Source organism: Bos mutus, chromosome 29 (assembly GCF_027580195.1).
Source record: "Bos mutus isolate GX-2022 chromosome 29, NWIPB_WYAK_1.1, whole genome shotgun sequence".
Classification (NCBI taxonomy): domain Eukaryota; kingdom Metazoa; phylum Chordata; class Mammalia; order Artiodactyla; family Bovidae; genus Bos; species Bos mutus.
This window is the reverse complement of record NC_091645.1, coordinates 36,411,138-36,429,827: the sequence shown is the minus strand read 5'-3', so window position 1 is coordinate 36,429,827 and position 18,690 is coordinate 36,411,138. Positions and strand designations below refer to the sequence as shown.

The 18,690-nt window shown below is 41.3% G+C and overlaps 1 protein-coding gene and 1 long non-coding RNA gene across 7 annotated transcripts in view; one reads left to right on the top strand and one right to left on the bottom strand.

Moving 5' to 3' along the window:
• MS4A8 (membrane spanning 4-domains A8) overlaps positions 1-3,332 on the bottom strand; it is a 17,747-nt gene extending 14,415 nt beyond the window's left edge. Inside the window, exons 1-3 of one of the 6 annotated variants that reach the window (XM_070365112.1) lie at positions 3,225-3,332; positions 1,560-1,637; positions 1,027-1,231 (exon numbers count right to left, since the gene is read on the bottom strand). In XM_070365112.1, the coding sequence (XP_070221213.1) occupies positions 1,027-1,230 (204 nt within the window). In that variant the 5' untranslated portion in view covers position 1,231; positions 1,560-1,637; positions 3,225-3,332. Of the gene's footprint in view, positions 1-1,026; positions 1,235-1,559; positions 1,639-2,999 lie in introns of all 6 variants that reach the window. The other 5 variants (XM_070365109.1, XM_070365110.1, XM_070365108.1 and 2 more) reach the window with 5 other exon arrangements.
• On the top strand, positions 3,174-18,690 carry LOC138986231 (uncharacterized). The gene is made up of 3 exons (XR_011463091.1): positions 3,174-3,312; positions 11,282-11,419; positions 17,829-18,690. It is a non-coding gene; the product is annotated as an uncharacterized lncRNA (long non-coding RNA).

Sequence of the window (18,690 nt, the reverse complement as noted above, 5' to 3'; positions counted from 1 at the left end):
CTGTTGTTTGAAGCCACCCAGTTTATGGCACTTTGTGACGGCAGCCCTTGGAAACTCATGCAGGTATGTTCTCACACAACTACTATACACACTAATGGTATACAGATGACAAACATGGCAGCAGATATGAATATATTATTTCCTTAAATTTGCACAATAACAAATTATATGCAATGTCTGTCTCTGGTTTTTTTTTCCATTAATGTCACATCTTGGGGTTATATCCACATTGTTGCCCAAAGAGCTTACTTGTTCTTTTTAAAGCTTCACTACATTTCATTCTTTGGAGGTACGATACATGGCTTTAACCAGGATTTTGTTGATGGATATTTTGGTTGTTTCCATTCTTTTGTGATCACCGGCTGTGCTGCCATGGGTAAGCTCATACCTGTCACACATTTCTTGCATGTGCAGGTATAGCTGCAGGACAAAGTCTCAGAAATGGAACGACTGGGTATTTTGTAAATGTGGCAGATACAAATTGGCCTACAGATTGTGTTTATTGACATTCCCATGGACAGTGAAAGGGGGGTGGGGCTAGGATTTGAGCTCCAGACAGTCTGGATCAGAATCCAGATGCTGCAGTGAAATGGGCCTCTCCTTGAACTACCTAGGACAACCTCTTAGGGGGAAAGTTGTTGGGATCTCTTATTTTGTTAGTTCTCTAATGTGATTTTTTTCTTCTTGGGCAGATATTCCATTCAAGCTCTTTTAGATTTCACCTCATGGTCTGCTGAACCCACTTTCTTCCAGAGACTACATGGATCAACACAGGTGTCAACTTACTGCCTTTTTTCCCCATTGCTTTTCTTCCTCTTTCTTAAAATGCCTGAGTCAAAAAATACAAGGCCCTGCACAGAGGCCCTAGTGATGCTGCACAGCTGAGCTTTCTCATAGATCTGACTTTGGCGAGGCCGGGCTCCAACCCCACTTACTAGATTTGGAGTGTCTGTATTTCCAAAACTCCCCCCCTCCTCCAGCTTCAGGCATGTGACCCCCCTCCCTGCAGAGTGAAGTTTCACTTACCCCTAAGGCTTTGCCTTCTTTTAGGGTTCTCTCGGTGGGTTGCTGACTCACACATGGTGGGTTCCCATGAATTACATGGACTTGGGACTGGTTTGGATATATGGGCACCTGAGACACGCCCCCAGGTAACACTGTATACCCATTTGGGGGTGTCACCACAAACACAGAGTTGGCCATGGGGCCTGCTGAAGTTGTTGGATTCATGCTGCTGAGAAACAAGCACAATAAAATAAATAACAAGGGCCTACTGTATAGCACAGGGAACTGTACTCAATGTCTTGTAATAACCTATAATGACAAAGAATCTGAAAAAGTATACACACACACACACAGAGGTTACTGGTGAATTCTGGTCTGGTTTAAAATTTTCTTTTCTTTTTCTACTTTTTTTGGATCAGACCCCCCAAAGCTGGTACAATAAACCCTGCCACATGCTCCACCCCACACCCAGGTTCATTCAAATCTCATTTGGCAGCAAACCTTATCACTGCCCCTCAGTTATCCATAGAAACTATTAGATCAAGGGTACTCACTTTGCTCTGCCAGCAGCGAAGTCTCTCTCACTTCCTTCTGTCTATTCCCAGTTCTTTGCGGTAGGTGGCTTGTTTTTCCTTAGAGAGTGAACACACTGGGTTGGGTTTGGGGATGTGTTTAAAAAAGATCCAAAGTCCACTTTGCTTTCCTCCCAGATACAGACTTGGTTACCAGTTACGCAGAGCTCAGCTTCCACACCCATATTTACTTCCTGATTTGGTCAAAGAACCACTTAATTGCAATTCAGTATTAATTGGAGAAGGAAGAGTTGTGTGTGGTGCTCTAGGAAACACAGGAAGGAGCTGGGTGTATAGTGGTCACATCCCAGCTGTAACACAAGACAGAGCAACGTAAAGAATCCAGTAGAGAAACAAGAGACCCTCGCAGGAGAATGAAGGAGAAACTGATTCACTGGATATGAAGAGATCAGGAAATACTTCAAACAAAAAGTGCAATTTGAAATCAATAAACTGCATGAGAAAAAGTGAGCCACAGCCTGTAAAATAAGAATTGCAATGAACTTCAGTCATAAGCTCTACATTAGAGTCTGCAGAAAAGCAGAAAATACCCAAGAGTGGGCAGGCATATTAGTGCATCCATGATGAACATCACGTGAATTACACAGGCAAAGTGTACAAAAACTGTCGCGGACGCCATCCTCCCGAGGGAATCCCTGGGTCCTACCGGGGCTGGACCCCGTAAGTGGTGCCCGAACCAGGCTCCCAGTAAGGTAAGCCCCAATTGTGCAGTTTTCAGACAGCTAGGACCCCACTCAAGGGTGCCCAGGACCCTTATAAGATAGGTAGGGTAAAGAAGGGTGTGAAGTAGTGAAATCTTTTCGAAGAGAAAAGTAGAAAAGATAGTAGATTTTCTGACATGGGTAACACTGAAACTAAAGAACGGCAACTCTTTATACAAGTAATCTTGAAACTGTTAAAGAGGGTACAAAATAAATAAAAATAGTCTCAAAAAAAAAAAAAAAAAAAAGAAGGGAGGCTGTGCTCTACCTCCCGAGGATAGAGAAAGATCTAAAGATAGAAAAAGAGCTAAAGAGTGAAAAGGAGAGAGGAACGGAGGAGAAAGAAATCAGGGAACGCAGCAAGATAGAGAAAGGAAGAAAGGAAGTTAGAAAAAGAGATACAGAGAGAAAGATAGGGAAGAGGGAAGAAAAGTTAGGGAAAGAGAAAGAGGGTAAAGGGAAAGAAACGAAAGAAAGAGAAGGGTAGCGAGAAAGGAAGGGGGAGAGAAAAGTGACAAAGGCAGCGAGAGAGAGAGACAGTAAGAAGGAAGAAGGGAGAATGAAAGAGGGAAACAAGAAGGAAATGATAGAAAGTGAAAGAGAAGAGGAAGGAAAGAAGGTAGAGTGAGGGAAAGAAAACTTGAGAAAGATTGAAAGAGAGGAAGGAAGAAAAAAATAGAGGACAGAGGAGAGGACTTACTGTACGCTGCCGCCGGGCGCCCTGGAGAGCCCCCTCCCCCTGTGCGCAAATCTTTAAAAACTTATCACCACTTTCTGATTTAAGGCGATCGCCGCCGCCTCCGTTTGCGCCTCCCAGAGCCCAGGAATTCCCCTACTTTGCCCCCAGAGCCTCTCAAAGCGTGGCCTAAGCCTGAGGAAGATAAAAAGTTTTTTGAACAAAGGAGCTTTTAAAGCAGACGCTTACACAGGATGCAGAGCCTGCTCCTCGGAAAAAACCCCCTCAGGGGGGGGTCTCACCCAGGCTAGGAGAAAATCAAGCGGAACCGGAACAGGTAAGTGGATTTAGCAACAATATTAACCCCTGACGTGCCGGGTTACTCCAATTTCAATGGGAGTGGCTGGCCCCCTACCTGAGGGCGTTGCAGGATTTGTGCTGGGGCGTAGCCCGCTTTCTTTTCAAAAAAAAAAAAAAAAAATTCGGTGGTGCCTGGTGTAGTAGATTCTGATTATATTGAAAAATTAAAGTTTTTGATCTCGCCGCCTACCAAAAACTGTGCAAATTAATAAAGGTCAAAGAGTAACACAGCTTTTGCTTTTACCTTATTATCAGACAAAAAAAAAAACCCCTTGACTTCTCAAGCTAGGGGCCACAGAGCATTTGGATCTAGTGTTCTAGCCTTTTGGGTGCAGGAAATTACAGCTCCAAGGCCTTTAAAAGATCTTTTAATTCAAAGGAATAAAATGTCAGGACTGGGTTACGAGCAGTTATTTAGGCTTTTCAACATTTAAAAGACCACACCTTCAATCTTTTGACTGACTCCTGATATATTGTAGGGTTGTTTCCTCTTATAGAGACTGCTAATATTCCAGAAAATAAAATTACTATCTTCTTGTTATCTGATTTACAAAAAAGAGATTAAACACAGAGATAAAAAATATTTTGTGGGACATATTAGAGCTCATTCTGGCTTGCCCGGCCCTTTACATGAAGGAAATGCTTTGGCAGATGCATTGACTAAAGTAATTGCTTTAAACTTACATAAAAAGATTGATAAGGCCAAAAATTCTCACAAAATTCACCATCAAAATGCAGCTGGTTTAAGGTATAAATTTCATATCCCAGCCAGATGTGTTGCTAACTTGTGGGAGAGGGTATATTTGTATTTTTCTACAGGACGCAGATTCTCCGATTTGGATCCTGCGTAAACCAAGGAATATCAGCCTCTTTTCTCTCCTCTATTTTCTTAACTGCGAAATTCTTTCCTTATCTCTTTATCTATTCTTTTAATCGCCGAAGCCGTCCTCCCGAGGGAATCCCTGGGTCCTACCGGGGCTGGACCCCAGTAGAGGATCGTGATGGAATAGTCCATGACACACTCACCTTTGTATTCCTACTGACACATAATAGGCACTAAGCAAATGCTTGCTGAGTGAACAGATGAAACTGATCAGATGGCTAGAATTTGGTAAAATGGTCAATGTAAGAACATTATCACAGGCAGAGGGAACGGAGGAGGGCAAAGGCATGAAGAGAGAAGATGTAGGACATATTTTGGGTATGGCAAGGTTTATATATTCAAAGTTATGATTTTTCCAGTAATCATCTATGGATGTGAGAATTGGACCATAAAAAAGCCCGAGCATCAAAGAATAGGTGCTTTTGAATTGTGGTGCTGGAGAAGACTCTTGAGAGTCCCTTGGACTACACGGAGACCCAAACCAGTAAATCCTAAAGGAAATCAACCCTTAATATTCATTGGAAGGACTGATGTGCTGTGCTGTGCTTAGTTGCTTAGTTGTGTCCAACTCTGTGACCCCACGGACTGTAGCCCTCCAGGCTCCTCCACGGGGATTCCAGGCAAGAATACTTAAGTAGGTTGCCATGCCCTCCTCCAGGGGATATTCTCAACCCAGGGATCAAACCCAGGTCTCTGGCATTGCAGGAAGATTCTTTACCAGCTAAGCTACCTGAGAAGCCCCTAAGAAGGACTGATGCTGAAGCTCCAATACTTTGACCACGTGATGTGAAGAACTGACTCACTGGAAAAGACCCTGATGCTGGGAAATACTGAGGGCAAAAGGAGAAGGGGGATGCAGAGGATGAGACGGTTAGATAGCATCGCTGACTCAATGGACATGAATTTGAGCAAACTCTGGGAGAAAGTGAAGGACAGGGAAGTCTGGCATGCTACAGTCCATGGGATTGCAAGACTTGGACATGACTCGGTGACTGAACAAGAACAAAAATAGAGGCTAAGGCAATCAACTAAACCATGCAGAAGGAATCAATGTGCAAACAAAGCCTGCACCTGGAGGAAGAATAATACTCATTCAAGCTGGTAAAAAAAGACAGAGGCCAACTTCTTGACATCATTCTTTCTGACGTACATTGCATAATGATTGGCTAGTCATGAGGAAGTTTTTCCAAAGTCGCAGAATTTCTCTTGGGTTTTGTTTCTTTGAAATTGTTTTTAAAAAATATGATATATTAACAGCAAGCATTTTTTTAAAATTTGAAGTGTCACCAACTTTTTATCCTGTTTAAATGGCAAGTACACTCACTAATTTCAACAATTTCCTGTCATTACACAAGATTTCCTCATAAGATGTAAGAGTTAAAACCACATAAATCCACACAAAATAAACCATTACTCTATGAAATCATTTCAGGAAGATTGGTTAGTGTAACTCTTTTAATACTTCTTACTTGTTACACAAAAGACTACTTTACCTGTTCAAATTATTTATTATGGTCATCAAAACGTTGACTATATGGTATTATATAACCTAACAATTCTACTTATATATATATATATATATATATATATATATGTACTTTCCCAGGTAGTAAAGAACCCACCTGCCAATGCAGGAGATATAAGAGACGTGGGTTCAATCCCTGGGTCGGGAAGATCCCTGGAGAAGAGCATGGCAACCCACTCCAGTATTCTTGCCTAGAGAATTCCATGGACAGAGGAGCCTGGTGGGCCACAGTCCATGGGGTTGCACAGAGTTGGACATGACTGTCAGATATGACTGAGCGACTTCACTTTCACTTTTCACTTTCATGCATTGGAGAAGGAAATGGCAACCCACTCCAGTATTCTTGCTTGGAGAATCCCAGGGATGGGGAACCTGGTAGGCTGCCGTCTACGGGATCGCACAGAGTCGGACACGACTGAAGTGACTTAGTAGTAGTAGTAGTAGTAGTATATGAAATGAAACTATAAGTCCACATGCAAACATATACAGAAATGTTAAAAACAGTCAAAAAGTGGCAACCACTGAAACGTCCTTAATTTGATAAAAGGATAAACAAAAATGGTATAGACATCCCTGGATATCACTCTACAACAAGAAAAAATAATGAAGTACTTAATACCTGCTACAATACAGATGGACTAAGCTAAGTGAAGGAAGCCACACACACATATTCTGAGATTTCATGTCTATGGTATATCCAAAAAAGGAGAATCCATAGAGATAGAAAGTGGATTAGTGGTTTTCTATGGCTCAAAGCAGGTGCAGTAGTGGGTGACTGCTATGAGTATAAAGATTGTTTGGGGGTAAAAAAAAAGATTCTAAAATTAGATAGTAGTGAAGGCTACAGAACTCTGAACAGTCTAAAAGCCATTGCCTTGTACACTTAACTTCTTTCGTTTAAAACGTTTTAATTATATGTTGGAGTATAGATGACTAACAATGTGTGTTAGTTTCAGGTATACAGCAAAGTGGTTCAGTTACGCATATACGTATATCTATTCTTTTTCTAATTCTTTTCCCGTTTAGGTTATTATGCCTTGTATAGTTTGTGCTGTGCTGTGCTTAGTCGTCCAATCGTGTCTGATTTTTTGGGACCCCATGGATTGTAGCCCACCAGGAACCTCTGTCGGTGGGGATTCTCCAGGCAAGAATACTGGAGTGGGTTGCCATGCCTTCCTCCAGGGAATCTTCCCAACCCAGGAATCAAACCCAGGTCTCCTGCATTGCAGGCAGATTTTTAACTGTCTGAGCTACCAGGGAAGCCCCTTGTATACTTTAAATGGCTCAATTATATGGTATGTGAATTATATCTCAAAACAAAGCACTTAATTAGCTGGGAGATTACCAAGACATGAATAACTCTAACCAACTGTACCCTGGAGCTCATGAATGCTGAAGGGAAAAAGAAACTATGAGAATAACAGCCACCTCAGAAATTATAAACAAGAGCCTGTACAAGTGAAGCCAGAGAATAGAAGGACCAAAACATAGAATGAAATCACAGAACAAGAGAAAGATCAGACAGAAATACTTCAAAATATATTTTGATCTTCAGCATCTCTGTCCGTGCTAAACACTTCTGCGAGTTGAGAACTCATTGCTACTCTTGTTCTCTAGTTAGGGGAAGGTAACGAATGGGTTATCTTTCCTTAGTGACCTAGAGAGAACTGAGTGTCCCCCCAAAATGCAGTCTCTACATTGATCCCACTCATTCTGGGCCTGCTGATGGCTTATGCAAACTTTTGTACATTACTGTATCACTCGGGATCCTGGAAGAAAACAGAAGTCAGTCTTAAAGTGTTTAACTAAAGGAAGATTAATAAAGAACTGTTAACAGAAATATGAGCAGAGTCATGGGAACGGAAAGTGATGTTGACACATTTGGGAACCAATATTGGAGGGAAGCTATCACTTCCCTAAGCCTTAAGGGGCAAGGTGCAGGAACCACGTAACCACAGCAGTAAGAGTTGCAGCTCTGTAGCTGAGGAAGTGTGATGCCTCACAACCGAGGCCTTACATAGAAGAACCCAGTTACTGTCAAAACTGTGACCAGAAAAAGGGACTTGTTTTCTCCAGACTTCCAGTTTGATTCAATGAACACCACCCGAAGGATAAAACCAAGGCATGAGATGTTGCAGTCCATGTGGGCTAGCCTCCCAGGGTCCAGAGCAGGGCACCTGCTTCCTGAATCTCCCCTCCCCACTTTTCCATTGTGTCCCTGGGGGCTGATCTTTACATGAATTTCCTCAACAGGCACCCTTCCCCTCCTACTCCAGCTGGTTGCAAATAGCAAGACACTCTATTAGGAGATTGCAGGAGAGAAAGGGCAAATTATTTAATTCTCTCACTTTCCCCCTCTGTGATGTTTCAAGGGCTGGTGGGCTCCTTGACCAAAGGTCGAAGTGGCTTCTCTGCTTAGCTCTGTCTCCTGAGGAACCACTGCTTGCTGCATCAGGCTTGAAAGATTATGATTTGCTTCTGTTCTTAAACAACTTGTGATATTATTCTATCACTTGTGGTTTCTCTACATCCCGCCCACATTTTGCAAAAAGCCCCTGTATTGACTATCCCTCAAATGAGCCCATTGGAACATTCCTTCTTAGTCTGATCAGTTACCTGGCTGTTCTAAGAATAGAAAATGGATCCACCGTTAGAACAGTTTGAACAGGCAAGTGGAGACTTGTCTCTCTCTCTGGTCTTCCTGATCCTGCCCCAAATGGAAGCAAACATGATCCCGATGACTTTGGTTTTCATCTCAAGGAAGAATCTGGAGTCCTACTTATTCACATTAATACAGGGGTTCCAATAAGGCCATGACAACTATCCTCCCCTGGGGAAGGCCTGATTCATGAAAAGTTTAGAGCAACTGTAGCTATCATTTTTTTTTTTCTACCTAATGAATATATTTTTTTCTACTTTCTCTTTGGAAAAAAGAGGGCATATAACCTCCAACTCACTCAACAATTATTTCTCCATTATTAGAGCACATTTTTTTTCCCCTGTTGTGGAAAAGCCCTTGGGGAATAAGAGCTAGGAGTGGGGAATCCATGAGCCTGCTAGGATACCGGTCAAGGCTTCAGTCTTTTTGATTTGAAGCATTGTACCTGTAGGACCAGCATGTTTTGCAAGAAAGAAACACTGAGGAAAATCAAAATGTACAGAGGTAAATCAGTTTAATTTATATATTTCTAGAATTCTCAACTTTAAACGCCTAGATTCTCCTTTCCCCCAAATAAATGCAAGAATGTCTAATGCTGAAACAATACAGTTGTGTAAAGTGTCAGTTCCTCAAGTTCAAGACATTTCTGAACAATGAAGAGGAAAGTATTTCCTTCAAAAGGTTTCCTCTAAATTGAATTGACAGTCTGTCCTTGGAGGGCAGGAAAGAATAAAGACTGTAAAGTCTCTTGAAACAGTAGAGTTCTATTTTGATCTGTTTCAAGAAACTATTTAGCCCTTATATACAAATAGCTCCTAAGAAGAAAAACAATAAGAAGTTATACAAGAAAAGTCTCTCCATGCCTAGGTAAAATTAAAATGTAGGCTCCACAGTCACTATTTACAAAGAAAGCCAAATAATGAATTATATCCTGTAAGTTGTATAAATATAAGTGAGTGAGTGAAGTCGCTCCGTCATGTCCGACTCTTTGCAACCCCGTGGACTCCTCCGTCCATGGGATTCTCCAGGCAAGAATACTGGAATGGGTTGCCATTTCCTTCTCTAGGGGATCTTCCCAACTCAGGGATTGAACCCAGGTTTCCCACATTGAAGGCAGATGCTTTAACCTCTGAGCCACCAGGAAAGCCCAATGTATAAATATATTAGATATTAAAAATTAGTTGCCATATAACTGAACTTTATGATGACTTTCTATTTGGAAAAAAATATTTCTCAAGTGAAAAAACTAAATAACAAAACTGTGTTTAAAAATATTCAGTTGAGTTCAATTCAGTCACTCAGTTGTGTCCGACTCTTTGTGACCCCATGAGTTGCAGCACGCCAGGCTTCCCTGTCCATCACCAACTCCCAGAGTTCACTCAGACTCACGTCCATCGAGTCAGTGATGCCATCCAACCATCTCATCCTCTGTCGTCCCCTTCTCCTCCTGCCCCCAATCCCTCCCAGCATCAGAGCCTTTTCCAATGAGTCAACTCTTTGCATGAGGTGGCCAAAGTACTGGAGTTTCAGCTTTAGCATCATTCCTTCCAAAGAACACCCAGGACTGATATCCTTTAGAATGGACTGGTTGGATCTCCTTGCAGTCCAAGGGACTCTCAAGAGTCTTCTCCAACACCACAGTTCAAAAGCATCAATTCTTTGGCGCTCAGCTTTCTTCACAGTCCAACTCTCACCTCCATACGTAACCACTGGAAAAACCATAGCCTTGACTAGACTGACCTTTGTTGGCAAAGTCATGTCTCTGCTTTTGAATATGCTATCTAGGTTGGTCATAACTTTCCTTCCAAGGAGTAAGCATCTTTTAATTTCATGGCTGCAATCACCATCTGCCATGATTTTGGAGCTCAAAAAAATAAAGTCAGCCACTTTCCACTGTTTCCCCATCTATTTCCCATGAAGTGATGGGACCTGATGCCATGATCTTAGTTTTCTGAATGTTGAGCTTTAAGCCAACTTTTTCACTCTCCTCTTTCACTTTCATCAAGAGGCTCTTTAGTTCTTCTTCACTTTCTGCCGTAAGGGGGGTGTCATCTGCATATCTGAGGTTATTGATATTTCTCCCGGCAATCTTGATTCCAGCGCGTGCTTCTTCCAGCCCAGCGTTTCTCATGATGTATTCTGCTGCTGCTGCTGCTAAGTCACTTCAGTCGTGTCCGACTCTGTGCGACCCCAGAGACAGCAGTCCACCAGGCTCCCCCGTCCCTGGGATTCTCCAGGCAAGAACACTGGAGTGGGTTGCCATTTCCTTTTCCAATGCAGGAAAGTGAAAAGTGAAAGTGAAGTCGCTCAGTCGTGTCCAACTCTTATCGACCCCATGGACTACTGCCTACCAGGCTCCTCCATCCATGGGATTTTCCAGGCAAGAGTACTGGAGTGGGGTGCCATTGCCTTCTCCGGATGTACTCTGCATATAAGTTAAATAAGCAGGGTGACAATATACAGCCTTGACATACCCCTTTTCCTATTTGGAACCAGTCTGTTGTCCCATGTCCAGTCTTAACTGTTGCTTCCTGACCTGCATATAGGTTTCTCAAGAGGCAGGTCAGGTGGTTTGGTATTCCCATCTCTTTCAGAATTTTCCACAGTTTATTGTGATCCACACAGTCAAAGGCTTTGGCATAGTCAATAAAGCAGAAACAGATGTTTTTTCTGGAACTCTCTTGCTTTTTCGATGATCCAGCAGATGTTGGCAATTTGATCTCTGGTTCCTCTGCCTTTTCTAAAACCAGCTTAAAAATATTATACTTGAAAATAGTAAAATGAGATAATGTATAAATACTAGATGAGATAAAATTTTAAATAGGATTCAGTTTATTGAAGTATAATCCCCTTATAACAGTTTTTCTTTTTTTTTTTAGGGAGAAAAAGAGACAATTTAACATTGTGTGTAATGGCCTCACATTCTATGCTAGCTGCACCAAAAAAAAAAGTAATTGACAACAGGCTAACAATTAGCAGTCATACAAATGTGAATAAAAGAAGGCAAAAACATACAGGTGACTGCAGCATACTATTTCTCTCTTTTTTTGTTGTTGTTACTGAATGTGGTTTTACAACATGAAATTAAATCTCAAATATTGAGTTTTATAGCCCACTTTGTTTTTCATATTCTTGAGCACAATGATGGACTTTCTCTTGTGTGTGACTTCCTAAAGATAGTTTTAATTTAGAATGCTTTCCTTCCAGGAGATTAACTCCTTCTTTGTATATGTGTACAAGAAACTTCTAGTGTTAATTGTTAGGTAGTCTCTAGCGAATCCAGATACTCCTGTGGCTTCTACCAGCTCAGTCTATATTTAATGCTTTCTTCATAGTTTGACATTTATGCGATGATTAATAGCTGGGAAATGCAGTGTTTACACTATGGAGGGGAAATTATTGCATACCTAGTATGATGCACAACTCTTCTTTCAAAGTCTGTGTACCAATACACTGTATCAAAAATACTGGTTAGAAAATGAAATTAGATAAGGCAATGGGAGATTGAGCACTGTACATAAAATAGTGATATTTGGGAGAAAACATAATTTATTCAGTCTTGCCCTCTCACTTTACACAGGAAGTAATTGACACTTGCTTACCACCTATAGCTGCTGCTGCTAAGTTGCTTCAGCTGTGTCCGACGCTGTGCGACCCCATAGACGGCAGCCCACCAGGCTCCTCCGTCCATGGGATTTTCCAGGCAAGAGTACTGGGGTGGGTTGCCATTGCCTTCTCCACCACCTATAGCTACTTAGTGGCAAAACAAGGGTTGTTCTGCTATTTTCCAGCCCAGCATAGATAGTACCTTCACTGTGATATAAAGGGCAAAAATATATATAATAAAATATCTATTTCATTTTGTACAATTTCAGGCCTGAATATATTAATTATACGTCTGTACTTTTTTATAATAACGAATTTGTATTTGAGGGAAATAAGAAAATCGGAAGCCATCTGTACAAGAAACACACACACACATACATACAAGCGTGTGCAAACAAGAGCAGAGGTAGAGTAGGAATTACTACTGTAAGTAATAAAGAACAGATTTATTACTCTAAGATAGGAAAAAGAAGGATCAAATGTTAATCTTTAAAATGTAGGCAGACCATGTCAAGGCCAATTACAAAATGCTGAAATAGAGAAAATGAAGAATATTTTCATAGTTAACCAGGGCAAATACAGCGTTAATTTCCTGTGATGTGACATGGGTTAGGGAACTGGAAAATACCCTGGAGAATGTATGCACTGTGTATTAGTCACTCAGATGCGTCTGACTCTTTGTGACCCCATGGACTGTAGCCTACCAGGCTTCTCTATCCGTGGAATTTTCCAGGCAAGAATACTGGAGTAGGTTGCCATTCCCTTCTCCAGGGGATCTTCCCAACCCAGGGATTGAACCCAGGTCTCCTGCATTGCAGGTGGTTTCTTTACCAACTGAGCCACCAAGGAAGACATATGTTCATGTGGTGATCTCGACATAATCTTGGGTGCTATCATTGTTACAAGGCAATGGGGTAATCCAGGATTGGTTGGAAGGATGGTTATAAAAGCAGCTTGGCAGAAGCTACATGGTGAACCCATGGGGATAGGATCAGAGTAAGATAGAAAAAACCCAGCAAACTCCCAAATATATAACTTCAATGTGTAATGTTCACAACAGAGATTTTTTTTAATTGATGTGCTATAAAATGTTAAAATATGCATATTGGAGAGACTGCCTTTTCTCCATTGTTCATTCTTGCCTCCTTTGTTGTAGATTAAAAGGCCATAAGTGGGTGGATTGATTTCTGAATTACCCTCTTCCATTGATCTATGTGTCTGTTTTTGTGCCAGTACCATACTGTTTTGATTACTGTAACTTTGTAAAAATAATCTGAAGTCAAGGAGCATGATTCCTCCAGCTCTGTTCTTTCCCGATTGTTTTCACTTTTCACGGTCTTTGGTGTTTCCATACAAAATTTAAAATTATTTGATCCAGTTCTGTGAAAAATGCCATTGGCATTTTGATAAGGATTGCATTGCATAAGAATTATTTTTAAAATAACCTTTGCTACATTTTTAATTAAATGAGCTTCCTGTATTTCACGTATTTATTGCAATTTAATGATGATTTTATGTTAAAGGTGTCTTAGATCCCTTCTGTTACATAATTGCATGAGATAGTTACAAATGTAGGTTTCAGTGGGATGGTTGGTGCCAGGGCCTCTATTTGTAGTATGGGTACCAAGGGAATGCCTGAAACATGACTCTTCATGGTCAGGCGACTTGCTTGCTTGCTTGCTTTCCATGAGTATCATTTCCTAAGTATATAACCCCATGTCAGGATATGTCCATTTTCTATGAAGATTTTCTACTGAAGATTCTATCTTCAATCTCAGTGGGTACAAGAAGGTTTCTACTGGCCATAACAGAGAGATGCTCAATTCTGAGCAGTTCTCTTAGGCATTGGTGGCATTGAGGCATTGGTGGCTTTATCTTCCTACTGATCCTCAGCTGGCAGCATTTAAGCTGAAGGCTTTGCTATCCATTGCTCTCCATGCTGCAATCCTCAGAAAGCCTGAAGCTTCCTGTCTCATCTCTCTCCAGTGTCCCAGGGTGGGTCCTGCAGGCAGTGGTGGGATCCTTCTTTTCTACCTCTTGCAAATTCTGAACTCCAGGTTCACAGCCCCCAGTCACACAGTCATGCCTTCTCTTAACATTGGTAGCTCTTTCTCCAGATGTTTTGTGGCAGTCCAGAAAATCCTACTTGGGTCTCAAAGATTGTATCAGTGGGGAATGCAGTTCATCCTGTAGACACCCACAAACCTGACTGTTGCATCTCCTCTCCCTCACCCTCAGGAGTAGATACACTCAAATGCCACACTCTTGCTGGGTGATGCTAGGTAATAGGAAAACCCCTCTTCATAAATCTGACAGCTTGCAGGGTCGGGGGCGGGGGGAGGTTATATGGTGCCCACCTGTGTTAGTTTTCTAAGGCTCCTGTAACAAAGTGTTGCAAATTGGGTGGTTTAGAACAACACAAGTTTATTGTCTTGTTCTTCTGAAGGTCAGAAGTCCCAAATCAAGGTCACCTCCCTCTGAAATCTATTCAAGAAGGACCCTTCTGTACCTCTTCCTTACTACTGCTGATTTTCCAGAAATCTTTGGTATTGCCATTTCATAGCTCATGGATATATCACTCCAATCCTCTGTCTTCATTTGATGTCTTGCCTGTGTGTCATCACATAAACTTGCCTATGTGTATGTCCATCTCAGTGTTCAAATTTCCCCTCTTTATAAGGACACCAGTCATAGTTTATAAAAGGCCCACCCTAATAACCTCTTTTGAACTTGATTACTTCCATAAAGACCATATTTTCAAATATGGTCCCATGATCAGGTGCTGGGGATTAGGACTCTACCATAGCTTTTCTGGGGGCTTCCCTAGTGGATCCCCTGGAGAAGGAAATAGCAACCTGCTCCAGTATTCATGCCTGGAGAATCATGGACAGAAGAACCTGGCGAGCCCCAGTCCATGGGTCACAGAGAGTTGGACACACCTGAGTGACTAACACACACTTCACTTCCTTGGTGAATCAGATGGTAAAGAATCTGCCTGAAATGCAGGAGACCTGGGTTCGATTCCTAGGCCGGGAAGATCCCCTGGAGAAGGGAATGGCTACTCACTCTAGTATTCTTGCCTGGAGAATCCCACAGATGGAGGAGCCTGGTGGGCTGCAGTCCATGGGGTCGCAAAGAGCCAGACACAATTGAGCGACCAACACTTTCACTTTTCACTTTCTTCTTTATCACTTTTCTGAGAGATGCAATTCAGCCCATAGTAACACCTCTTAGCAACCTCTCAATTGATCTTTTGGGCTTAGAATATTGAGTATATCTTCTGCTTTCAGAAGTGGACTCTGATCACCAATTCTTGGAAAATGGGAAGAACTCCACATAGCCTTTAACATCATCACGCTACAGCTATAATAAGGACTAATAAATGATGAAAAATAATAACTTACTGAGGGATTACCATAAACTAGGCACTGTTGTAAATCCTTTTTTGATGATGTATTGTCATTAATCCTTGTATCTGCTCTGTGGGCTAGGGACTATATTTCTGCTCTGTAAGTGTGTTAGTTAGTCATGTCCGACTCTTTGTGATGCCATGGACTGCCAGGCTCCTCTATCCATCAACTTCTTCAGAAAAGACGACTGGAGTGGGTTGCCATTCCCTTCTCCAGGGGATCTTCCCAACCCAGAGACTGAACCCACGTTTCCTGCATTGCAGGCAGATTCTTTACCATCTGAGCCACCATGGGTGAGGAATAAAAACATAGGGTCTTGCTATTGCTACGTCGACATCCTGCCTGTTTCCAAAGTTAGAGCCTCCTTCTTTCAGATGGAGTCCCTTCACTCAGGCGAATCTCTTCCAATGTGAGATAAAGTGGGCATTCAACATTACTTTCCTATATTCCCCAGACTGACTCCATTTTTCCATGTCAATTCAGATTGGCTTTTATGAAAGGAACAGTCAACTTGTGATCAAATTGCATCCTTTATTGAAGAGGTAGGAAAAAAGAGTACTGGAAAAGACTTCATTAGAATGCATTTTCCATGAGGTTTCTTAAAAAAAAAATATGGAGTTCTTCACTAATTCACAATTAATTTTTTCTTGCCTGGAGTCACACTGGTTCTTTGCAAATTACAAAGACACAGAAGATTCAGACAGTGTGTAGCCTGGGTGAGTTGAGTGATAGCAGATTCCTCATTATTATAACTGCTAAGTCACTTCAGTCGTGTCCAACTCTGTGTGACCCCATAGACGGAAGCCCACCAGGCTCCGCCATCCCTGGGATTCTCCAGGCAAGAACACTGGAGTGGGTTGCCATTTCCTTCTCCAATGCATGAAAGTGAAAAGTGAAAGGGAAATCGCTCAGTCGTGTCCGACTCTTTGCGACCCCATGGACTGCAGCCTACCAGGCCCCTCCGTCCATGGGATTTTCCAGGCAAGAGTACTGAAGTGGGGTGCCATTGCCTTCTCCAATAATAGCCTTATCCTTAGCCACTGAGTCAAAACAAGATAAAACAATAGCAATAACAAACAAGTAAACCTATGTGACCAGTTTAAACCATACAAAGAGAACAGCATCTACTCTGTCCTGGGGCAGGTTCAAGGACACATCGGACCTATGGCCCATCAGAAACTGGTGGTTTCATTGGATTACAAACAACCATGTCAAACTAAATTATGACTCTTTGCAAAACAGCTTTCACCTTCAACTGGACTCTCGTGGGTCACAAGATTTCTTCTGGATCCTCTACTTCATGTTCTGGGTCAGAAAGAGAAATGTCCTTCTGGAATAGACAGCTATCTGGCTCAGATTACAGGATTTGGGGGAGTCACTATAGTTGCAGAAGGCATTCTGATGCTTCCCGCCCGAGTAAAACTTTGGTGTTTTTGCATTTTAAGTTTGTAGTAGAATATTGTTACATTAACACAGACACAAAAAACTGAAAACAATGAACATTCTGAACAATTTTATATTCAAGTGAAATACAGATCAGCATTTAAAGCTAAGCTCAATGGTTATTGAGGAGCATTGGAATTAGAAATAAAGCATAAGCAGTTTATGTAACTAATCTACTACTCTTGTATCTAATTACTAATTTTAGCTATTGAGCAACATTGAGTGTGAACCTAACTAATATATGAAACATTGATAAAATTCCTAAATACCTTTCAAGTTTACCCTCTTTAATTCTCTACAGTTCAAAATTAGGAATTCATCATTTGGCTCTAATGTGGCCTCTGTTGGAGCAATCATCTAATTATCATTCTCTCTAGGCTTGTTCTTCTTCAATTCCATCTCTATTCTTCAGGTGAGTGACTTCTTCAAAATCATGCTCCTACACCTTTATCTAAATTCATCATGGCAATTCCATCCCCTTTGCTATTATTCAGTTCAGAGAGGAGCTGGACTAAAGCAACTGGGCCAGTGTGAGGTAAAGAAAGGCTTCCCTTTGGCTTCTGAGAGAGAGAAACTGTTTTTTCCTGCTGGATGTGAACCAGGAAGTATGCATCTTACAACTTTAGAATTAAGATTCCAGAGGAAGACAGAAAGAATCTGGATCACTGATACTTGTCACTGAGCTGTTGAATCAATTGATCCAGAAGTCCCTTACTTGGGAACTTGCTGTTATAAGACATGTTTTCTGATCGATTAAGCAGTTTGAATTAGGAGAGCTGTAATTTGCTGCAGAAAATACTGTCATGGAAATAATGATATAATCATAAAGTTTAATAAAGAAACACTGCTGTGTAAAACCCTTCAGTAGCATGCTGTTACTTACAGACTAAATTCCAAACTCTTTGGTAAGCTGGTTTATCTGTATTAGAAATTGGTCTCGATTTGCTTCTCTGCCTTCATTTTCCAGTTATCTCCTCTACACACTTATCCTGTGCATGCATGTGTGCTCGGTCATGTCTGACTCCTTGTGACCTCATGGACTGTAACTCGCCAGGCTCCTCTGTCCATGGGATTCTCCAAGCAAGAATACTGAAGTGGGTTGCCATGCTCTCCTCCAGGACATCTTCCCAACCCAGTGATCGAAACTGCATCTCCTGCATCTCCTGCATTGCAGGTAGATTCTTTACCACTGAGCCACCCTGGAAGCCCACATTATCCTCCAGGAATCCCACAAGTATCTATTCTTCTGGATCCAGGCAGAGTTTTAGGTTGCCTTATTAATATGCAGTTTTTTGGAGGGATTAATGATTGATTTTTATTTTGAAAGAATTTAGAGGTAAGGAGATAAGACTATCAGCCATTACAATCTATTAATATTTCCTTCAATCACTCTTCAGTGATTGTTTCTTTTATTCTATTAATGCAGTATACTATTAATATATTGATTGATTTTTTCAATTTAAAAAATTGTGCTAAAATATATGTAATATTTAACATCTTAATTTAAAAATTGATGTAAATTGTTTTAAAAGTGGTTTTAAACATGTACATTATATTGTACAACCATCACCACTATATATCTCCATAGTTTTTTTCATTTTGTAAAACTGAAACTCTAAATCCATTAAACAGTAACGTCACATTGGCTGTTCTCCAGTCTCTAGCAACTATCCTTTCACTTTCTCCCTTATAATTTTGCTTATTCTAAGGATCTCTTATCACTTCATGGGAAATAGATGGGGAAACAGTGGAAACAGTGTCAGACTTTGTTTTTTTGGGCTCCAAAATCACTGCAGATGGTGACTGCAGCCATGAAATTAAAAGACGCT